The sequence below is a fragment of the Procambarus clarkii genome, chromosome 32, assembly GCF_040958095.1.
Source record: "Procambarus clarkii isolate CNS0578487 chromosome 32, FALCON_Pclarkii_2.0, whole genome shotgun sequence".
In the NCBI taxonomy this organism is placed as follows: domain Eukaryota; kingdom Metazoa; phylum Arthropoda; class Malacostraca; order Decapoda; family Cambaridae; genus Procambarus; species Procambarus clarkii.
Window position 1 is genome coordinate 29715941 of NC_091181.1, and position 24395 is coordinate 29740335.

Sequence of the window (24395 nt, forward strand, 5' to 3'; positions counted from 1 at the left end):
TACCCCCAACATAGTATGAGGGGGGGGGATGATAGCAGGCGAGATAGCCCGCGCCTGCTATCATAACTCGTACTATATTTTTCATTCTAAACTTTTCATTCACATGTCTTGCATGGACAATGAGTATACCTGTGTTTATTGTGTTTATTGTGCATATTCGTGAAGATGGTGACGAAACGTCGAAGTAATCAAATGAAAAGGTTAATTGATCTAGTGTTTGTCGTTTGACATTGTCAAAGGCAGAGTTCAAATGATTACAAAGATTGATTGATTGATGAAGATTAAGCCATCCATGAGGTGGCACGGCCATGAATAGCCCGCAAGTAAATTTTTTTTTCACTGAAAGCGTACTGTGTGCTGAAGTCGCATTTAAATCGTCAGGCTGCTATCGCGGGGGAGAATACTGCTTCAGAGTATATATGAGAGTCTCCAGCTGCTGGACACCTTTTTTGACCAGAAGAGTGGCAGTGTTGATGTCTTCAGGCTGGTTACTGCAGGATTCAGGAACTCTTAAAGCTCTTCTAAGGTCGTTGGTTGCTTCACATTCCAGGAGATAGTGAAGTAGTGGCTTTTCTGTGACTGGCAGAAGATGCACTCTCTCTGTCGGGGTTCACCAATCTCCCAGTTGCATCTGTAACCTAGACGTAGTCTATATAACCTAACTGCTATTTCCCTGTGGATTCTTTTTGGGATATTTAACCTGTCTAACTTAGTGGTCTGAAGATACCATGTTGCAGATGGCGAACCTTCAGCTACTCTCTGGTGCAGGTAGGCTTTGTTGAGGTGTGAGAGTTTTTTGGTGATGGTGATTTTTATGTACTCTAGGCTGGGTTGAATTGTTTTATGTATCACTGGATGATGAGTTGCCAATTTAGCAGTTTTTCACTTTCTCATTTAATGGGATTCCAACATGGGACGGGATCCAGTTTAGGGTTATGTTGAGTCCTTTGCCTTTAGCGACTGCTCCAAGATACAAAATGGTGGTAATTATTTCCACGTTATCTTTCCACTGTTTTTGTCTTAGTATTTGAAGTGCAGCTTTTGAGTCAGGGTATGATTGCATTTTGAGTGTTTTGTGCAATCACATATGCGAATGCCTGTTGTATGGCAAACAGCTCAGTTTGGGTTGATGATACTAGTCCTCCCAGTCTCCAATATGCCTGAACGCTGGTCGTGCAAAGAGCAGCGCCAGCACTCTCATATTCTGTGTCCACCGATCCGTCTGTCAAGATGTGGGTGGCTCCTGCTACTACAATGCTATACATTTGCTCTTCTATTGTGCGCCTTAGGATTGTTGGATCATAGGCAGCCTTTTTCATTGGAAAACTTTCTATTACTATTTTGAAGGTAGGCTCCTCCCACGGTGGGGAACAAGAGTAGTGTGGGTGTGGATGATCACCCTCTCTATCAAGAATCATGCTTCTTAATTGTCTGTTTAGGTCTTCTGCCGATCTGGCAGCCCAAGAGTTTCCATTGTTTTAGCCAAGTCCAACCACCAAGGCCTGCCGTACTGGGACTGGATCAGGGTAACAATCATCTTACTGATGGTCGAAGCTGTTCTTTGACATTCTGTCTAGAAGAGAGGGCAAACCCGTTTCCAGTCTCAGAGTTTCAAGCCTGGTCCGCATAGGGGCTCCCAGGGGCAGCTCTCATAGCATTGTGTTGGGCTACTTCAAGGTTTTCCACTGTTATCTTGTGGTGGTGGTTGTTGTGATAGGCTTGACTCGCAAGCCTCTCTCATGATAGGCTTGTGAGTGCAGGTGCGGCATAGTCGATCACTGATCTGACTGCCTGTACATAGTATGTGCGAAGGACTTGCGGATTGGCTCCTCCAGAGAGGGAGGTTAGCGACCCGATTGTTGCCGCCGGAGGCTGCTAGTTTATTGTGCACCCCATACTCATCCTGTGAGCGGTAGCGCAAAAAGGATCACAGAGGACACAAAAGGTCTTTATCAGACCTCAATATTATACACAATCATATTATACCAAAACAAAAAAAAAATCTATTCACAATTTTAAAAGTAGACATGATAAGGAAATAGGTCAGGAGTCATTGAAGAAGAGGTGGTGGTCGCAAGAGAGAATCAGTAATAGCAAGAATTCGTCTTGGATACAAATATCCATGGAGATTCGGAGTGGAAACAACAGTTGAGCAGCGGAGTTGCAGAATCTGTGATGAGAGTGACGGACACCGCCTTGACCACTACCTGAGACAATGTGGACATCTAAGAGTCATTAGAAATGTGTAGAATAATAAACCCCACATTGTTTCAGTTAGGAAAACACTTTGTCAAATATACTGTTCATAAGAGATTCCCCCATTTTGCACCCGCAAGATAACGTAAGATTTTATGAGTTGACAATGTTAATATTCTTGTTTGAGGAGCTGTTCACTTGAGACAGTTAAGCAAGTCCCAGCTGTGTCTGGGTACAAGTGAAAGGATGAACAACCCAGCGGGTTTTCTTCCTATTGGGGAGTGTTGTACACGCGGCTATGGCGGTGTGTCCCCTCGTAGGACGAGTAGCGTGGCCCAATAAACTCCCCCCTCGGGGCAAAATTTAAATTTAAAACGACAGGAAGATGAGGTAGAGTGGTGGGGAGACGACCAACGTGGCGGAGGAAATGGTGGGGATTAATATAAAGTGGTGGGGAGGCAGTGGGTGTAAAGTGCTTAGTGTGGGTGAAGAGAGAGAGAGAGGTAACCCCCTCTGAATCCCCACTTACTCTCCCTCTCTCTCCACTTATCCCATTCCTCTTCCCTTCCTGTCCTTGCCTAGTTTCTTCCTTCCCTCCTAACTCTCCCCCTCTTCCTTTCCCCTCACCACTCCCCTCGCCCCTTCCTCTCGCAGGCATGACGGGGGAGACGGCCTCGGAACTCCACCAAGATAAATAATGTCTTATATATCATGACTCATGACAATATTCAGAAGGGGAGCACATCTACACCCATCCACACACACACACACACACACACACACACACACACACACACACACACACACACACACACACACACACACACACACACACACACAATGCACGCACGTACACACGCTGGAAGACAGAAGAGCTAGGGGAGACATGATCACCCCATACAAAATTCTCAGGGGAATTGACAGGGTAGACAAGGATGGATTATTTAACACGGGTGGTACGCGCACATGGTGACACAGGTGGAAGCTGAATGAGCTACAGAGATATTAGAAAGAACTTTTTCAGTGTCAGAGTATTAAGTACGTGGTGCATTAGGCGGCAATGTGGTGGAGGCTGACTCCATACACAGTTTTAAATGTAGATATGATAGAGCCCAGTAGGCTCAGGAACCTGTACACCAGTTGAATGACAGTTGAGAGACGGGACCAAAGACCCAGAGCTCAACCCCCGCAAGCAGAACTAGGCGAGTACACACACACACATTATATATATATATATATATATATATATAATATATATATATATATATATATATATATCGTACCTAGTAGCCAGAACGCACTTCTCGACCTACTATGCAAGGCCCGACTTGCCTAATAAGCCAAGTTTTCCTGGATTTATATATTTTTCCAAATTTTTTCTTATGAAATGATAAATCTGTCCATTTCATTATGTATAAGTTAATTTGTTTAAATTTGAGTTAAAACTAACGTAGATATATGACCAAACCTAACCTAACCTATATTACCCTAACTTTAACTAACACAACTAAGTCAATAAATTATGGTGTTAATAGAAAATAATAATAATAATTAAAAAAAACTATTTGGAAAAAAAATATTGAAAATAAAGAAAATCACTCGGCCTATTAGGCAAATCGGGCCCTGCATAGTAGGCCGAGAAGTGCGTTCTGGCTACTAGGTACGTGTGTGAGAAAGCTGCATGAACGCGCAAGCCATATATCACTAAGAACTCTTTGACCCGGCCAGGATTCGAACCCATGCCGTCCAGGATCACCCCTAAACGTACACAGTACCGTGACCACCGCACCAATGATCGTCTATAAGGATTGGTCAGTCTTGGCGCTGATTAACTAAGCTCCCTGACTGACCAACCCCCGACGACAACTGTACCCAAATGGATCCATGAGTGTCGTCGGGGGTTGGTCAGTCAGGGAGCTTAGTTAATAAGCGCCAAGACTGATATATATATATATTATATATATATATATATATATATATATATATATATATATATATATATATATATATATATATATATATATATATATATATGCGCCATACTGGCAAACGTCCAGGTATCCTTCAGGAACTTTGACAAAGATCCCTTACGAGCTTTCTATACATCCTTTGTGAGACCCGTTATTGAGTACGTTGCCCCAGCATGGAACCCTCTACCTAAAGAACCACAAAGCAAAACTAGAAAAAGTCCAAAAATATGCAAAAAGGTTTATTCCTGAGCTAAGGGGACTGAACTATGAAGACAGGAAACTATCTCACCACACAAGAGGAAAGCAGGAATAGGAGAGACATGATAACGACATACAAGATAATATGGGGGACTGACAAAGTAGATATAGAAGCAGTATTCAAACTAAGAAACAGTAGAACGAGAGGACACAATTGGAAACTGGAAACACAGATGAGTCACAGGGATGTCAGAAAGAACTTTTCAGTCTCAAAGTCGTACCTATTTACTGCTATGCGAAAAGGGGCATCAGGATGAAAGAAACTGTGTCTGTTTCAGCCTCCACCGGGGATTGAACCCGGGCTTCTTTCCCTCTCAGTGTTCTAAATAACTGGAACGGACTAGATGAGCAAGTTGTCGAAGCCGGTTCGATACACAACTTTAAATATGATCAGAAAAACGAGTAAAACGAGTCACTGCATTGAACTAATGATGGTTTACCGCATTCATTTAATGAATACAGAATACAATTATGCTAATGAAATATTTCCTGTCTAGGAGTAGGCTACTGCCAAATATATACCGCAAAGGCAATTTTAAAACGACAGGAAGTTGAAGTGGCTTTTTTTCGTTCTATGATATAGGTCTTATGTCATGTATATTGTTAAGACTGCCTAGAAACACTCATAAATTTGTTTCTGATAAGGATAAAAGATAAGTGAACTTTTCATAACCAAATTTCGCTTATTCAACAGCAGAACAGTCTCGGCCGCAGTGATAACAGCGGGAAGAGATAGAGACAAATAAGATGATTGTAACTCGTATTACAGACGTGGTTGTCTACTTGAGAAAACAAGGATTTGCCTTACGGGGTCATGGGGAGTTTCAAGGTCTCCCCCCCTCCCCCCCTCAAGTACAATTTTTTTTTTAGGGGTGGGGGAGATTATTAAAGAAGCAGTTACTTATTACTTTAAGCAGTTACTTACGAACGTGTACATCTTTTCTCACTCATTGACGGCTTTGATTACATTTATTAAACAGTTTACAAGCATGAAAACTTCCCAATCAACTGTTGTTATTGTTATAAACAGCCTCCTGGTGCTTCGGAGCTCATTAACTGTTTAATAATTGTAAATAAAGCCGCCAAAGATTGAGAAAAGATGTTCAGGTTCGTAAGTACTTGCATAACTGCTTCGTGAATCTGGCTCCTGGTCCAGTCCTTAACAACCCGGGTTCTATCAAATACAATATCTGAAACCAAGATGACTATGATTGCACAAATCTGTGCAATAATTGTATAATTGTTGACTCTTACTGTTGATATCAGCAGGACTGATACATTTTCTTCATCCTTGCGGTAAACAACATTAAACGGTAATAGAATAAACGATATGCAACATTTATACAGTTCAGTAAAATACCTGGAGCAAAGGTTGAATATTGTTTCAACTTTCTTCTTCCAGCAATCTAATAGTGAGGGCTGTCAGTGGCGATGTGTCAGAGGCTAGTCTAACGATGGAACCACCACCGTGACGGGGTGATCTATCTGGGCTCAAGACAAAGATCAAAGATCCCGACAAAGATCGGGAAGTTACTCAAAGCGCGCCCTCTACACACTGATCTGATCAATTTCAATTTGTTTCTAATTAACGCAGTCAACTCCATTATTCAAACAAAGTTGTTAATTTGCAACTCTTACACAGTGTCGTATATCTCTTTTCTCCTGGCAGTTTACCTCGTCTTTCACTACTAAACGAACAACGTAATCGGGTCCAATCTTAGGCACTGATTGTGGAGAAAGTTTGTGAGGGAAGATAAGAAAGTTGCCTTCTGTGTGGAGAAACACTGGACGGTGTTGGAGGTGTTGCAGGTGTTGGAGAACTTACCAGCGCAAGTAGTTGTGCTTTACGAAGGACTCTACACGGTCAGGTAAACAACGGGCATAGTCTAAACACTCAGCTCTTGCGAATTCTCATAGTTCTTCTTGTGTTCTGGAGCAGAGTGCTAGACAAGGCTTTCAAATTATCCATATATATATGTACAGGAAAGTTAGTCTACTGTGGGCCTGGTAGCGGGTGCTCATGTCATTCATCTTTTGAAAAACAAAAAAGATATGAAAACCATGCAAAATGAGACTAAATCTCAATTCAAACAGATTGAAATGGAAGCAACCAAGTTGGGTGGATAATGTGATATTAATACATAATGAAAGCAGCACAGAACGGAAAAGAAAATATGATGATAAACACACAGAGATCACACTAACGTGATGCACAAATGAACAAATGCATCCCGGACGCAGGTTCGAATCCTCGTCACGGCCATTGTGGATTTGTACAAAAGTCTAAATTTTAAATTATTTGGTACGTGCCATGACGTCTTATTTATGTGCTCGCAGGTAATTTTAGTCTTCGCAAGGCCTCAGGCTGAGAAGCTGTCAAGAATGACGGCTTGAATGAATACTGATCTGAGACACACACACGGAACAGAAAACGGAGATCCATTGAGTGAGAAGACCTGTCAAAATGAAGGGAGACTCAATCTTGGCAGGTGTGATGTCAATCTTGGCAGGTGTGATGTCAATCTTGGCAGGTGTGATGTCAATCTTGGCAGGTATGAGGTTCATGATGTCAATGTTGGCAGGTGTGAGGCTATGAGATCATCTGGAGTGAGGATGACAGGAGAATGCTACAAGTCTTTAACAAGCTAGAGGAAGAGGCCAATAAGTGGCTGCTTGAGTACAGCCCCACTAAGTGCAAGGTAATTAGGATTGAAACAGATGAAGGAAGACCAGAGGGTGCGCATTACAGTCTGTAACGAAGGCAGTTTATACACTTGGAAAGGGCAAAAACCCCTTGTGGTAGACAGTACACAAAGCCTATTGCCAGAAGCACATATAAACGGAATAACATTATCGGCAAATGCAAAGAACATAAGAAAAAGGTGAAATGCAAAGCAAGTGAATATAAGAACAGCCTTCAGGAACCTGGCCAAGGAATCATTCAGATAAGTATATATCACCTACGTGAGACCAGTGATAGAGTATGCATCACCAGCTTGGACCCCGCACCTAAAAAAGCATAAAAAGAGGATTTAGAAAGTTGAGAGGTTGGCCATAAGACTGATACCTGAAAAATATAGAAACACTGGGTAAGAGGAAAGGTTAAAAGAAGTAAACATTATATTGTCGTCAAACTGGGAGTCATGATCGCAACATACAAGATACATGGAGACAGAGGGGCACACAACGACAGGCTATTCAGCGTACATGAAAACCGAAATAGGACGCAATTTTAAGTTGTTTAGTTAATATGAGGCAGTGGGGCGTAAGGGGGTGCGACAGAGTGCGAGTTGAGTATCCGACAGAGTGCGTCAGAGTGCGGGTTGACTGTCCGACAGAGTGCGTCAGAGTGCGGGTTGACTGTCCGACAGAGTGCGTCAGAGTGTGGGTTGACTGTCCGACAGAGTGCGTCAGAGTGCGGGTTGAGTGTCCGACAGAGTGCGGGTTGAGTGTCCGACAGAGTGCGTCAGAGTGCGGGTTGAGTGTCCGACAGAGTGCGTCAGAGTGCGGGTTGAGTGTCCGACAGTGCGTCAGAGTGCGGGTTGAGTGTCCGACAGAGTGCGTCAGAGTACGGGTTGAGTGTCCGACAGTGCGTCAGAGTGCGGGTTGAGTGAGGGAAGGAGAAGACGGGGGGGGGGAGAGAGGCAGTGCAGGCAAACTAAACTATACTCATAATTATTCATGTAGTTATATCATAACTCAAAAAGTGTTAGGAGTCACAGCATCTGATGACGGACATATTAAAGCCGGGGCCCAGGAGCTTCAGTCCCCTGCACATATACAAACATCACACGTAATGGTCAGTGAATCATAGAGAGTGAGTGAGTGAGTGAGTGTGTGCATTCACCTAGTTGTGCTTGCGGGGGTTGAGCTCTGCTCTTTCCACCCGCCTCTCAACTGTCAATCAATCAACTGTTGCTAACTCTTCCCCCCCCCCCCCCCGCCACACACACCCAGGAAGCAGCCCGTCTAACAGCTGTCTAACTCCCAGGTACCTATTTAGTGCTAGGTAACAGGGCCATCAGGGTGAAAGAATCTGCCCATCTGTTTCCGCCGGCGGCCGGGATCGAACCCGGACCCTTTTGGGATTACCAGTCCCAAGCGCTGTCCATTCAATCCCGGCCCCCTGGCTGTCGAGAATTCGCGCTTCGTTGATGGTAGCAGCCTCGCTAACGAGACCTACAGCACCAACGCCAACCCCAACTTCGTCGTTACTCACAATTCGCCGGCCCCCCCCCCCCGGTCGGTCGAGCGGACAGCACACGGGACTTGATCCTGTGGTCCTGGGTTCGATCTCAGGCGCCGGCGAGAAACAATGGACTGAGTTTCTTTTACCCTATGCCCCTGTTACCTAGCAGTAAAATAGGTACCTGGGTGTTAGTCAGCTGTCACGGGCTGCTTCTTGGGGGTGGAGGCCTGGTCGAGGACACTAAAAAGCCCCGAAATCATCTCAAGATAGCCCCCTCCAACCACCATCACAACGCTTCAACGCTCCCTAAGTCACGCTCTTAACAAAAACCGTCGCTCTCTCTCCCCTTTGACCCGTCAAGTTCAAAGCAAACGGCCCCGCTCCCCCCTTCCAAAATAGCTGCTCGAGACTATGGGTACAGGCAAGTGGAACTATTATAAACATGTCGTCACCACCAGCCTGAAAGTGAACAATGTTCTCATCACGACCCTCGACAAGAACCAGGTCTTCCTAACAACGCTGAAAAAGAATCCCTTATCACTGGACGTTTCTGTAAATTGCCCAGTTGATTCATTATGTAATTAGACATGGGGAGGGAGGGAGAGAGACACGGAGAGGGAGGGAGAGACAGAAGGAGAGAGAGAAGCAGAGAGATCGACAGAGGGAGAGAGATATATTAAATATTCATACAATTTTAACAGCAAAACAGTGGTTTAAAACACGATAAAATCATTCATGGCATAATTTAACATCACTGCGCCAGGTGTAAATAAGTGAAGCCAATACTCAGGGCCTAGAAGGCGGTGACGTGATACAGGTCCCGGAGTGAAGTAATTGCTGGCGGTGATCAGTTCAGTAACAATGCCAAACGAATGGCGTAGTTGGCAAGGGTAACGTGCTGTGCCACAGCCACACTCCTCGCTGTGACCTCACACACCCTCTAGTGCACTCCTCCTCTTCCTTCATTGACTCACTGATCTCCTTTGAAAATCAGTTGAAACTATGAACCGCCTCCATAGAAACTGCAAATAAGCACATAAAACGCAATTTTTGCAAGCAGCCAATATACTTTTATTTTATTGAAAATTTATTGCCTCATACAGTTTTGATTTGACTTTCACGGACCCCCTCAAGCCGAGGACCTTTGACTTTCACGGACCCCCTCAAGCCGAGGACCTTTGACTTTCACGGACCCCCTCAAGCCGAGGACCTTTGACTTTCACGGACCCCCTCAAGCCGAGGACCTTTGACTTTCACGGACCCCCTCAAGCCGAGGACCTTTGACTTTCACGGACCCCCTCAAGCCGAGGACCTTTGACTTTCACGGACCCCCTCAAGCCGAGGACCTTTGACTTTCACGGACCCCCTCAAGCCGAGGACCTTTGACTTTCATGGACCCCCTCAAGCCGAGGACCTTTGACTTTCACGGACCCCAAGTTAAGAACCTCCTGCTCTAGTTTATCTGCAGTCTGTCTCAAGATTTCTTGCACTGCTCAAGGGCGGCCTGTGGGGCAAGGATTGTCTGGTGATAACTTGTTGGGTGTGGCTGTTGCTGGCAGCGGCCTGAGGCCCCACGTCACAACCTGATTGATCCCGTACTTGCTGCACTTCTCCAACTACCCTCTGAGAACATCAAATTTTGTTCCGGCAAATATGCCAAGTCAGCAAAAACTATATGTCTACTATCAAGATGAAAATCGCCAGCCACTTGGGCGACAACCTCGCCTTTTGTAGGGTTGGCGTTCGATCCCCGGTGACTTATCGCTGCTTCTGATAATTACCTTACCTTCTGGACACCAATTTCACCATATTTTACCCCATTGCCTCAGCTCATTCACAAAATCCAATTTGAGGCATCCCTGCCTACCCAAACCAAAACGGGATATTCAACTTTATTTTCCACTTCCATTTTCTTCTTCCACTGGCTAAAGGCAGAATATTAATATCTCAGAAAATCAGATTTTTTCATCTTGCCAATGAACCACAAAATCCTTTTGTGACTTCTCGCTAGCGTCTGGCTCCTCACAACCCATCCACAGGTGTGATGGCATCCTTGTTGTGATGCTGGCTGACGTCTGGAGCTCTCCAGATGAACAAGATGGCCATACCAGTCTTCAATCCATCCGAGGGCCACAATGCAGCGGCATACTTACATCTTCAACCGCAGCAGACGTTGCGTTAAGTGCTGTTCAAACGCAGTAATGTATCGCCAACCCATCTTCCTTGAAGATATCTTGGGACTATTCGTCTTGCTTCGACTTTTCAATAGTAAATCACAATAACCACGCTATGTCTCTCTCCTGCAGACAGTATAATTTATTTGTGGATCAAGTCTCACATATCTTAACGGGGCCAGCCTGGGTGTGAGGGCTGTGTGGACCTCCAGGCTACGAAGACAAGCAGCCTCATATACAACACTTCCACCAGCAAAGGTGGGCCAGTCTACAGAAGATAGAGTATAACCAGGCTGCGGGCATAGAACTCTCGAAATCATCAACAGATATTCATTGCAGCTTCACACTCCCCGTCAGTAGTGGTCATGTCGTCCCAGGTTCAGAAAGCAGCAATACTCGCTCCCACACTAACAACTCCACCAAGAGGAGTCGCGGTACTAACGTACTAACAGATCTCCTTTAAGCTCAGGTCGACGTACCATCAATTATATAACAATTTGAGAGAGTGTTCCGGAAGCCTGGCTGGGGCTGACCGAGGTCGGATGTCATCTACACTCCCAAGCGACAAATCACATTACGTTATCTAGACTTCGTTATCTAGAATCGACTTGAGAATGGTCCAGGACGGACCGAAACGTCGTCGTCCCTTCACCTTCTAGTGTGTGGTTTGCTCAACATACTTCAGCCACGTTAATGTGACTCATCGCCTGCATTACGTTATCTATCTTCTCGCTGATTGGTCGATACTTCACACTTCGATCGTCCAGAAGCTCACAACAATATCACCTGTCCCCACTGGCTTAAACCCGTCACAAGCTCGACAGTTGTAGCCATTGGGAGCCACTCCCACACCAGGTAACAGCAGGACTTGGCTAAGTTATTGATTAATCCCGTGTCTCTCGTTGTCCTCACGTTGGATGAGGACAAATTGGTTGATTACTTGGCAATATTTCTGCCTGAAGAAGACCATCATATAACGTGTAGTCTTTTCGCTATGATCGATGTCCCATGGTTTCCCCAGACAGATATTGTGTCATTCCCTCGTGATTTAGCCTTTGGTACGAGTTTTTTAAGTTATCACCTGCTCATTCCATCCCTAAACCGGTGGTTCATTCTTACACCAGATATTCTGATGTCAACACACACCGACTCATTCCCACTGAGGTTTCAAAGTTTACTTTCCTAGCGTCTAACTCATTCAGGTTATCTGCTTCGTTGTCCCCTCATTGTTCCCGGGTCCTTGACAATATAGCTCAATAATGCTGGACTTTTCGGGATTTCTCTCTGTCTGTGTCCCATTGAGGCTATGTCACCCACAACTCTCTGGTCATGAATGTATTCTCCTATGATTCATTCCTTCCTGCTGTTGTGATGGTAACAACTGCGTTGTTTCTGATGGACTCCTGTCGGGTTGTAAGGAAATTATCAGAAGAAAGCAACAAGCCAGTATAACTGATAAAACTTGGAAGGAATATGATGACATGGAGCTAGGACAGAAAGGAAGGAATGGTGCCCATCCAATTGGAAAATCGAAGATCGAACGCCGACCTGCGAGAAGAGAGAAGCTGTCGCTGTACCGACCAATCCAAGTGCAGGGATTTTATTTCACAGTGATCTTGGGTCCTCCCATTGTTATGGTGCTAGTTACTAAGCCTCGGAATCCTTCACAGTCTGTGCCTCATTGAATCTTTCCTGACCAGCAGGGCCGCTTCCCTTCCTCCTCTCATCACAACATGGTCATCGCCAAGGAATGCTTTATTTCCTATGACTCCCAACAGTTTTGTTTCTGTGATTGAAATATAAATGGGGTCTCCTTGTGTGCCAGTTCACTTTGCAATCCTATGCATGCATTTATACACATTTCCTTCTCTGCATTCTCACTTTCAAGCTCCCCTTTCCTTCTCTCACTAAGCGTGAGAACTTAAGTGAGGACGGGGGGGGGGGTGTGAACATGGCATGGGAATGGATAGGAGCCGAGAGGCGGGATGTGACGGAGAGGGAGGCGGAATGTGACGGAGGGGAAGGCGGAATGTGACGGAGGGGGAGGCGGAATGTGACGAAGGGAGAGGCGGGATGTGACGAAGGGAGAGGCGGGATGTGACGGAGGAAGGCCACCTGTGGCCACCGCCCCCCCCCCCCCCCACTGGCCACTGGCACCACTACCCCTTGAGGCGTGTGGCCCGGCCTGGCGTCGTCTCAACACCGCCACAATCATGTAATGTACGTGATGTAACTATAACTCAAGCGTGTTTAAGATGTTGACAGTCACAGTCTGTGGTTGTGTTCAACCACAGAGTGCGAGTGTAAAGCTTACAATACTAAGCCTACGCACTACAGCTTACAATCCGCCATAATAAGATCACTACAATCACCCTCTGTGGTTGTAGTGCTCCACAACTCACTACACTCTGTGACGTCTAACAGCTCACCAACCCTGGCCGTGGAGGACAGAAGAAAATATTACACACACACAAATGATATAGCTAATAAAGCCAAGACCGAACCAAAGCTACTCCACAGTCACATCAGGAGGAAAACAACAGTGAAGGAACAGGTGATAAAACTTAGAACGGGTGAGGACAGGTACATAGAGAATGACAGAGGTGTGTGAGGAACTCAACAAGAGGTTCCAGGAGGTCTACACAATAAAACGAGGAGAGGTCACTGCGCTAGGAGAGGTGGCAGTAAAGCAGGCGGCCTTGGAAGGGTTCGAAATTACTAGAGATGAGGTCAAGAGGCACCTGTTGGAGCTGGACGTGAGAAAGGCTGTTGGCCCGGACGGAATCTCACCGTGGGTATTGAAAGGGTGTGCAGAGGCGCTCTGCTTGCCACACTCCATAGTGTATAGTAGGTCACTGGAAACGGGAGACCTACCAGAAATATGGAAGACTGCTAATGTAGTCCCAATATACAAAAAGGGTGACAGACAAGAGGCACTGAACTACAGGCCAGTGTCCTTAACTTGTATACCATGCAGTGATGGAGAAGATCGTGAGAAAAAACCTTTTAACACACCTGGAGAGAAGGGACTTCGTGACAACCCATCAACATGGGTTCAGGGAGGGTAAATCTTGCCTGACTGGCTTAATTGAATTCTACGATCAGGTGACAAAGAATAAGCAAGAAAGAGAAGGATGGGCGGACTGCATTTTTTTAGATTGTCGGAAAGCCTTTGACACAGTACTCCATAAAAGGCTGATGCATAAGCTGGAGATACAGGCAGGAGTAACTGGTAGGGCGCTCCAGTAGATAAGGGAGTACCTAAGCAATAGGAAGCAGAGAGTTACAGTGAGGGGTGAGACCTCAGATTGGCGTGAAGACACCAGTGGAATCCCACAGGGCTCTGTACTCGGCCCTATCCTGTTTTTGATATACGTAAATAATCTCCCAGAGGGTATAGACTCATTTCTCTCAATGTTTGCTGACGACGCCAAAATTATGAGAAGGATTAAGACAGAGGAGGACAGCTTGAGACTTCAAGAAGACCTGGACAAGCTGCAGGAATGGTCGAACAAATGGTTGTTAGAGTATAACCCAAGCAAATGCAATGTAATGAAGATAGGTGTAGGGAGCAGGAGACCAGATACAAGGTATTATTTGGGAGATGAAATACTTCAAGAGTCTGAGAGAAAGACCTGGGTGTTGATATCACGCCAGACCTGTTCCCTGAAGCCCATATCAAGAGGATAACATCAGCGGCATATGCCAGGTTGGCTATCATAAGAACGGCCTTTAGAAACTTGTGTAAGTTTCAGAACTTTGTATACCACATATGTCAGACCAATCCTGGAGTATGCGGCTCCGGCATGGAGTCCATATCTAGTCAAGCATAAGACTAAACTGGAAAAGGTTCGAAGATTTGCCACCAGACTAGTACCCGAACTGAGGGGTATGAGCTACAAGGAGAGACTACGGGAATTAAACCTCACATCACTGGAAGACAGAAGAGTTAGGGGGGACATGATCACCACATTCAAGAAGATTCTCAGAGGAATTAGTAGGATAGATAAAGACAGGCTATTTACCACAAGGGGCACACGCATTAGGAGACAAGTGGAAACTGGGTACCCAAATGAGCCATAGACACGTTAAAAAGCATTTTTTCAGTGTCAGTAGTAGATAAATGGGATGCATTAGGAAGTGATGTGGTGGAGGCTGACTCCAAACATAGTTTCAATTGTAGGTATGATAGAGCCCAGTAGGCTCAGGAACCTGTACACCAGTTGATTGACAGTTGAGAGGCGGGACCAAAGAGCCAGAGCTCAGCCCACGCAAGCACAATTAGGTAAGTACATAAGGTAGAAACAATAATATTAATATAAATCAAGACTACCGTGGCAGTGAAGTTAACGCCTGTACTCAACACTGACTGGGGGAAAAAGTGAGAGAAAATAGTGCGGAATTTGACCACGCAGGAAGAATAATTTTAGAATAGGGGTCAAGCGGAATGTGGAGATGTGGCAGGGAGTACTGAGGAGGGACGAAGAGGATGAACAGCAACAACAGTAACAGCAGTAGCAGCAGCAGCAACAGCAGGAAACAAGGAAAAAAAGCCATGTGCAAAGTTCTCAGAGTTGTACCTCCCCTTCCACACAACCCACCATTGTTTCCCGTCACACCCCTTCCCTGTCATTGTCCATTGTGGACTGGTGGGTACGGCGACGGTCTCGCTCCTTGCAGGTCGGAGTTCGATTCCCTATGGTCCAGGTGGTTGGCCAACGTTCCTTCCCTCTGTCACCCTATCCCGGCCCTTAGTGTGTTCCTCCCGATTGCAATAATCATACTAACTTAGTTCTTTGTCATAATCATCATCTATAACCAAAATTACACCACTACTATCACCACCACTACTACCAGTGGTACCACCATTTACCACAATCACATTTGAACCAATCATAGCGCGGTACATGTATTTTGACAGTCCCTGTTCATACTCACTCACTCACACACACACACACACACACACACACACACACACACACACACACACACACACCGCTGGAGAAGAAAGGGGGGTTACGAGGAAAGCCAATTACATTAGTCAATTGATTGATGAAGATTAAGCCACCCAAGAGGTGGCACGGGCATGAATAGCCCGTAATTTCAATTGACATGTAACAAAAGTGGGACTCAGGAGCTGGAGCTTGTGCCTGCAAGCACATTAAGGAGAACACAGTCGCGCTCACCCACGCTGACGCATGTGAGTGATCTAACCAATGAGGGTGGAGAGCGACCCCCTCCCTCTCCCTCTGTCTGTCTGTCTGTCTGTCTGTCAGTCTGTGTCTGTCTGTCTGTCTGTGTCTGTCTGTCTGTGTCTGTCAGTCTGTGTCTGTCAGTCTGTGTCTGTCAGTCTGTGTCTGTCAGTCTGTGTCTGTCAGTCTGTGTCTGTCAGTCTGTGTCTGTCAGTCTGTGTCTGTCAGTCTGTGTCTGTCAGACTCACACACCTAATACGTCTCTTTTGTAATGTATTCAAGCAGTTCCGGTTCAATTGGAGACGCGATGAACCGGGCTGTAGTGGATATGTGGGCCTGCGGGCCGCGCTCCAAGCAACAGCCTGTTGGACCAAGCTCTCACAAGTCGAGCCTGGCCCCGGGCCGGACTCGGGGGCGGGGGGGGAGTAAAACAACTCCAGAAACCCTCTCCAGGCATGACAGCCCAGCAGGACATGACGCTAACAAGGGGTGTAGGGGGGGGGGGGGGGAACCACTACCTCCCAGCAGTTAAGACGAAGCAATAGCACCGTGAGAGTGACGGGCGCCCCTGCTGGCTCCAGCCACGCCCACGGCACCCGCCCATGTGGGCTGCTGGTCCTGGCCTTCATCACTGTATACTTCCACAACCAGGACACGCATACACACAACACTATACTCACAAGGAAGCATACACACAACACTATACTCACAAGGAAGCATACACACACTATACACTACTCACAAGGAAGCATGCACTACTCACAAGGAAGCATACACACAACACTATACTCACAAGGAAGCACACACACACCATACACTACTCACAAGGAAGCACATACACACCACACTACGGCGTGCCAACAGGAGACGGCTGCACCTGTACCCACCTGTTACAGCAACAAAAGGTTCTCCCTACGGTGATGCTACACGCAGGAATTGCAGTTCAGTTTGCTGTATTGACCAAAGTCCAGTACGCCACTGTTCCTAACGCAATAAACCACATTATTGTAAAACGCGATGCTCAGGATGAACAGGGGTTGGTGGAGAGGGCCGGGGGTTGGTGGAGAGGGCCGGGGGTTGGTGGAGAGGGCCGGGGGTTGGTGGAGAGGGCCGGGGGTTGGTGGAGAGGGCCGGGGGTTGGTGGAGAGGGCCGGGGGTTGGTGGAGAGGGCAGGGGGTTGGTGGAGAGGGCTGGGGGTTGGTGGAGAGGGCAGGGGGTTGGTGGAGAGGGCTGGGGGTTGGTGGAGAGGGCCGGGGGTTGGTGGAGAGGGCTGGGGGTTGGTGGAGAGGGCCGGGGGTTGGTGGAGAGGGCCGGGGGTTGGTGGAGAGGGCCGGGGGTTGGTGGAGAGGGCCGGGGGTTGGTGGAGAGGGCAGGGGGTTGGTGGAGAGGGCTGGGGGTTGGTGGAGAGGGCAGGGGGTTGGTGGAGAGGGCTGGGGGTTGGTGGAGAGGGCCGGGGGTTGGTGGAGAGGGCTGGGGGTTGGTGGAGAGGGCCGGGGGTTGGTGGAGAGGGCCGGGGGTTGGTGGAGAGGGCAGGAGGTTGGCGGAGAGGGCCGGGGGTTGGTGGAGAGGGCTGGGGGTTGGTGGAGAGGGCAGGGGGTTGGTGGAGAGGGCCGGGGGTTGGTGGAGAGGGCCGGGGGTTGGTGGAGAGGGCTGGGGGTTGGTGGAGAGGGCAGGGGGTTGGTGGAGAGGGCTGGGGGTTGGTGGAGAGGGCAGGGGGTTGGTGGAGAGGGCAGGGGGTTGGTGGAGAGGGCTGGGGGTTGGTGGAGAGGGTCGGGGGTTGGTGGAGAGGGTCGGGGGTTGGTGGAGAGGGCAGGGGGTTGGTGGAGAGGGCCGGGGGTTGGTGGAGAGGGCAGGGGGTTGGCGGAGAGGGCCGGGGGTTGGTGGAGAGGGCCGGGGGTTGGTGAAGAGGGCAGGGGGTTGGTGGAGAGGGCTGGGGGTTGGTGGAGAGGGTCGGGGGTTGGTGGAGAGGGCAGGGGGTTGGTGGAGAGGGTCGGGGGTTGGTGGAGAGGGCAGGGGGTTGGTGGAGAGGGTCGGGGGTTGGTGGAGAGGGCCGGGGGTTGGTGGAGAGGGCAGGGGGTTGGTGGAGAGGGCCGGGGGTTGGTGGAGAGGGCTGGGGGTTGGTGGAGAGGGCCGGGGGTTGGTGGAGAGGGCCGGGGGTTGGTGGAGAGGGCAGGGGGTTGGTGGAGAGGGCAGGGGGTTGGTGGAGACGGCAGGGGCAGGCCCCAGACACTGTGATAAAGCAGAGGGCAGCAAGACACTGGAGCCAGAAGCGAAGGTAGTCAGGATAACTTCAAACATAACTTGAGAGCCAAGTTATGCCAGAACTAAGAGGGCTAAGCTACGAGGATAGGCTAATGAAACTAAACCTCACAACCCTAGAGAATAGAAGGAACAGAGGATATGATCACAACATGCAAGATACTGAGGAGAATAATCAAGGCGGACAAGAGTTAGCTTCTTCAAATTGAGAGAAAGTACAAGAGGACACAAATGCAGTTGGAACCGCAAAAGAGTCGAAGAAATATAAGGAAATACTCGTACCCTGTAGGGTAGGTCAACACGTGGACCGCACTGACAGAGGTTGTGGAAGCCACCTCCAGCCACAACTTTAAGGCCAGATTCAACAAAGAATTTGCACGTCAGAACAGTTAAACTGTAGCACACGAAGTAAAACACGGCTCGTAGCCGGGGCATAAAGTGCCCCGTACCCCCTGGTTGACACTGACAGGCAAGCACTGTTAGGTAAGCACACACAAAGTGGGAACTAAGTACGCAACAAACGAGCCTCTGGCAACCTGTTCTCTTACGAAGAACGTCGCTTTTCGCTCGTTACATAAGGCCAAATAATCGTCATACTAAAAAAATGGAAGCGGCTCGCGAAAGTGACGTTATGTCCCGTTTTCTGTTTTGGGTCCTCTGGCTTAGTCAGGTTAGGAGAGGACACTTTAAATTAAGTTTTCTTGACGTTTTGAAACCTTGGGAGGACGGGCGGCACAGGGAGGTTGTCAATCATTTGTTCAGCGTCAGTAGCAAGGTGGGGGTCGAGGCCTCTACTCACAGTTGTACACAGTAACTACGATATCATCCCAAAATAGGCTCAGGAACACGCCGCAACCAATGAGCCGAAGCTCAACCCCCCGCAGGCACAAATAGGTCACCCCCCCCCCCCCACACACACACACTTACCTGGGTGGCCGGTAGGGTGATGGTGGCCCCCTCCACACACCTGACACAATGACAGGTGACACTGGTGGACAGGTCGACACAATGACAGGTGAGACTGGTGTACAGGGCGGCACTACAAGCCAGCTTCACTGCTCCCTGCACCAGCCGCCACATGTACAAGCTTCACAGGCCGCTCCACAGCTTTACACAGCTTCATGGGGCCCCACACACCGCCATGGCCACTCGTTAAGCCTTTGTCAATTATCAGTGACAAATTCCACTTTATTTGCTCAGTGTGTGTTGCGGCTGGAGTGAGTAAAGTGGAGAGTGCACGCGCGTGAGAGAGTGAGTGGGAGAGTGAGAGGCGCACTAGGGCAACGTCTGACTTGGATGAGGGTGTGAGTTGGCAGAACTGGAGTGAGAGAGAGGAGGTTACGGTCGGAGGGAGAGGAGGGAGGAGGGGGGGAGGGATGGCAGCAAGGAGGAAGGAGGGGGGGAGGGATGGCAGCAAGGAGGGAGGAGGGGGGGAGGGATGGCAGCAAGGAGGGAGGAAGGAGGGGTAGGGAGGACTGCTGCCCTCCTACCCCACCATCCCACAAGCTGCCAACAGGTGTTGCATAATATTGCAATACTACCGAACACCCCCCAACACCCCCCCCAAACACTCTCACTTCCTCCCCTCCTACCCCCCACTTTATCGTACAAGTAGGCAGGGGGGTGTGCAAAGCTAGAGCTCATCTCCCGGTAGACAGATAAGTCAGTAGCTACCGGTACCCTCAGCGGCTGCACGCCACCATGTTGTTGTTGTTGTTGTTTAAGATTCAGCTACTAGGAAATAAAAAGTTGCAAGTAGCACGGGCTATGGTGAGCCCGTAGTGGACTTACCCGGCACAGGAGCGGGGTTGTGCACGCCACCAGCTGCCATACACTGCTGTCTCTATCACACACTTATCTTGCTCTGACTCACACACGAATACATCTTATCTCAACCTCTCGTGTATGGTGTGTGTGTGTGTGTGTGTGTGTGTGTGTGTGTGTGTGTGTGTGTGTGTGTGTGTGTGTGTGTGTGTGTGTGTGTGTGTGTGTGTGTGTGTACTATTTATATTTAATATGTGTGCCTACAGAATCGAGCTATTAGCTGTTGGACCCCGCCTTTCAAGCCAATCTATTTTCCCTCTATTATATTTACTACACATATTTCTCTCTAACTAACGCACACATCCCCAGGAAGCAGCCCGAAGCAGCTGGCTAACCCCAGGTACCTATTTCCTGCTAGGTGAACAAGCGCATCAGGGCAAAATAAACTTTTGCCCCATTTCTTTCCCCCCTCCGCCGGGAATCGAACCCAGCCCATCCTCATAAACAAAGACCAAAGTCCATTCCATGCACCCGCCAAACCCCCTGTTTGTAGATGAAAAACGGTTTACACACGACTCACAACTGATGACGTCCGAACACTTCCGGAACAAGTGCTTCGCTGACGACTTTTGTTCGAACCACAACGCTGTAAATGCTTCACCCACGTATTACAAATTCAAATAATCGCCAACCTAACCTAACCAACGCCTATATATGCGTGTGCATATATAGGCGTCCATATATATTAGCATACTGTGCAGTATGCTAATATATAATAATAATATATTATTGGACTGCGACCCCAGAGCGCTATCCACTCGGTTGCGAGGACCCTGGGGAGGGGGGGGGGAGGGGGGGATAAAGGGTGCCACTCACCAAAGTGTGTCTGTGTGATAAGAACCAAGTTCCCATTAAATACACTTTGTAAAAACCGTGAATTAATTTTTATTTTATTATCAACCAGTCTTTTAGTTCAGTTCATTTACTCACTTCTAATACCCTTTTAATGCACACTTGAGAGTCTCTCTCTCTCTCGCGCGCGCGCACACACACACGCATGCAAGCAAGCGCGCACACACGCACGCATGCATGCACGCACGCACACACATTCTGAGAGGAATTGATAGGGTAGACAAAGACAGTTTAACACAAGGGGCACACGCACAAGGGGACACAGGTGGAAACTGAGTGCCCAAATGAGCCACAAACACATTAGAAAGAATTTGTTTTAGTGTCAGAGTAGTTAACAGGTGGAATGCATTAGGCAGTGATGTGGTGGAGGCTGACTCCATACACAGTTTCAAATGTAGATATGAAAAGAGCCCAGTAGGCTCAGGACCCTGTACACCACTTGACTAACAGTTCAGAGGCGGGACGAAAGAGCCGAAGCTCAACCCCCGCAAGCACAACTAGATGAGCACAACTAGGCGAATACACACACGCGCATACGCACGCACACATTTTGAAATGTGATTCGTCTGATAACGTCACGCGGGGTACGAAGGCGGACTGTACCCAACAACGGTACAAAACGCCGAGGAAGCAATACCCACAATGGGCATTAATAGAGCAAGAGGGTACAGGGTACAGGTAGCAGCTCTAGCCACAAAGCTGCCACAAATTGTATATTTTTTTGGCGTAAAACTTTGTATCAAAACAGAATGAAGCAAGCAAGCAGGTGACAGAAATAATCTCCATTCACACTGTCAAAATCAGGTATTATAGGACCCAATTAGGTCCTGAGTAATTGTAACAGAGAATCGGAAGCTGGAAAAACGGGATCCAAGAGCTAAAGCTCGACGCTGTAAGCCAGTACAAACTAGGTAAAAACACACACACAATAGACTTGAAATAAAGTAAGAGGACGGAGGAAATGTGTCAACAGCTACGCAGCATCCCTCTCTTGGTACCATGACGTCGTCTGCCCTATCTTAAGACACCCCCACCCCCCCCACACCCACATGCGGTGGGTGGGAGGATGCCCCGGCAGGCTAGCTAGCTCACCCACCCCCGCCCCACGCACACGGATGGACGGTGCCTCAGGGTGCTGGTTCAAGCAAGTTCACCCCCACACACTCCTTCAGCTAGGTGGGTGGTGGAGAGGGGTGGGAGTTCAGTGCTAGTTCCAGCAAGGCCACCCACCCCTGCTAGGTGGGTGGGGAGGTGGGCGGCGCCGCAGTGAGCTAGCACAAGCTCACTTGGCAGTCTGACCTTGTTACGCCTCCAAGGCCTGACTGTCCACGCCGCTCTGCATTCCTTATCTCACTCACTCCATCTATATTCCATTAGAGGTGAGTGGTGAAGACACGCACTATTCACGGGAGAATATTTAACATGTGTAGAGCTATAAATAATGGAAGCATTGTATAGCTGTATGTAGAGATACTGGTGAGAATCTTCTCTTGCTGTGGGGAGAGATGCACGGAGACGCAGCCGAGATGTGAGGATGATGGAGACACAGCCGAGATGTGAGGATGATGGAGACACAGCCGAGATGTGAGGATGATGGAGACACAGCCGAGATGTGAGGATGATGGAGACGCAGCCGAGATGTGAGGATGATGGAGACACAGCCGAGATGTGAGGATGATGGAGACACAGCCGAGATGTGAGGATGATGGAGACGCAGCCGAGATGTAAGGATGATGGAGACACAGCCGAGATGTGAGGATGATGGAGACACAGCCGAGATGTGAGGATGATGGAGACACAGCCGAGATGAGGATGATGGAGACACAACCGAGATGTGAGGGATATGTGAGGGCTGAAGCTGCAAGCGGCCGTGTTGCCAGTGAGGGGTGAGAGAGAGGGTGAGAGAGCGCCCAGCTGTGGCCTCCTAACACACCACTAATAACACTGTCCATATATTCTAATTCTCGGTTATGTTTATGCCTTTGTCAAGACGCTGCCACACTGACAACCAGCTGGGGGGGGGCACAGCTGGTCCATGTTGACCAGACCACACACTAGAAGGTGAAGGGACGACGACGTTTCGGTCCGTCCTGGACCATTCTCAAGTCGATTCCCTTCACTTTCTAGTGTGGGGGTTGGTCAACTTACTTTAGCCACGTTATTGTGACTCCTCGCCTGCATATGGATACCACTGGTCCATGCGTTTGATGACATGATCAGTTGATGTATCAATTTATTTCTGTGTGATTTTTGTAAATGTTACAGATTTGACTGGAGCATACCTGGAGAGGGTTTCGAGAGTTCTTCTACTCCCCGAGCCCGGCCCGAGGCCAGGTTCGACTTGTGATAACTTGGTCCACCAGGCTGTTGCTTGGAGCGGCCCGCAGGCCCACATATCCAATACAGCCCGGTTTGTCCGACACTTTTTGAAAGAACTTATCCAAGTGCTTCTTGAAGACATCCACCTTTGTTCCGGCAATGTTTCTAATGCTTGCTGGGAGGGTGTTGACCAGCTGTGGACCTCTGATGTTCAGACAGTAATCTCTGATTGTGCCTATGGCACCTCTACTTCTCACTGGTTCTATTCTGCATTTCCTTCCGTACCTTTCGCTCCAGTATGTTGTTATTCTACTGTGCAAATTTGGGACCTGGCCCTCCAGTATCTTCCATGTATATATTATTTGATACCTTTCTCGTCTCCTTTCCAGAGAGTACATTTTGAGAGCTTTGAGACGGTCTCGATAATTTAGACGTTTTATCGTTCCTATACTGGAGTGAACAGGTGTACAGTTGTAGAAAAATTATAACTAATTAGAGGTGAGACATAGAGCATAACACTAGAAGGATGAGACTCATGTAGACTAAATGTTACAGTGGTTTATGGTAATTTGTGAAGCCAATGAATAACAATGAATATAAAGTGTTCCATACACTAAACACCAGGGGTGTCAGGGGGTGCCTGGGGATGCCAGGGGTGCCAGGAGTACCAGGGGGTGCCAGGGGTGGGAAAGGGGGGGTTACTCCTGAACAGTGTTTGTTCCACATGCTCACGTTGGGTCCAGGAGGCGGGGCCCAACCCCCACCATCACGTCATGGTGACTTCCCAGGCAGGTAATGCTGTGATGGGGCAACCCACACCAACCCTTCCACCCTACCTAGAGCCCTTCCACCCTACCTAGAGCCCTTCCATCCTAGAGCCCTTCCACCCTACCTACAGCCCTTCCACCCTACCTACAGCATCAGCTGATGCCAAATCAACGTCTATGTTAGAACTAAAATAAAAAGTATATAAATCAATTAGCCTTAACAACACCTATATTTACCTCTACGAAGATATGTAGGGCAGCGTCTCGACCCCTGGGTGAATACCAGTATGTTTCACCTTTGGTTTAGAACGCTGTCCGAACATTTGGTTTGGGCGAGAGAAAAATTAAACAAATTAAAAACAACATCGTAAGGTTTAGAACCATGCTGCGTTACC

The 24395-nt window shown here is 48.2% G+C and overlaps 1 protein-coding gene across 5 annotated transcripts in view; it reads right to left on the bottom strand.

Moving 5' to 3' along the window:
* The window catches only part of LOC123759330 (muscle M-line assembly protein unc-89), a 519867-nt gene that overhangs the window by 56549 nt on the left and 438923 nt on the right, over window positions 1-24395 (bottom strand). For 3 of the 5 annotated variants that reach the window (XM_069335077.1, XM_069335078.1, XM_069335075.1), the window contains exon 4: window positions 7389-7433. The exons of the other annotated variants lie outside the window; for them this stretch is intronic. In XM_069335077.1, coding sequence (XP_069191178.1) covers window positions 7389-7433 — 45 coding nt within the window. The remainder of the gene's footprint in view (window positions 1-7388; window positions 7434-24395) is intronic. 5 annotated transcript variants of the gene reach the window in all.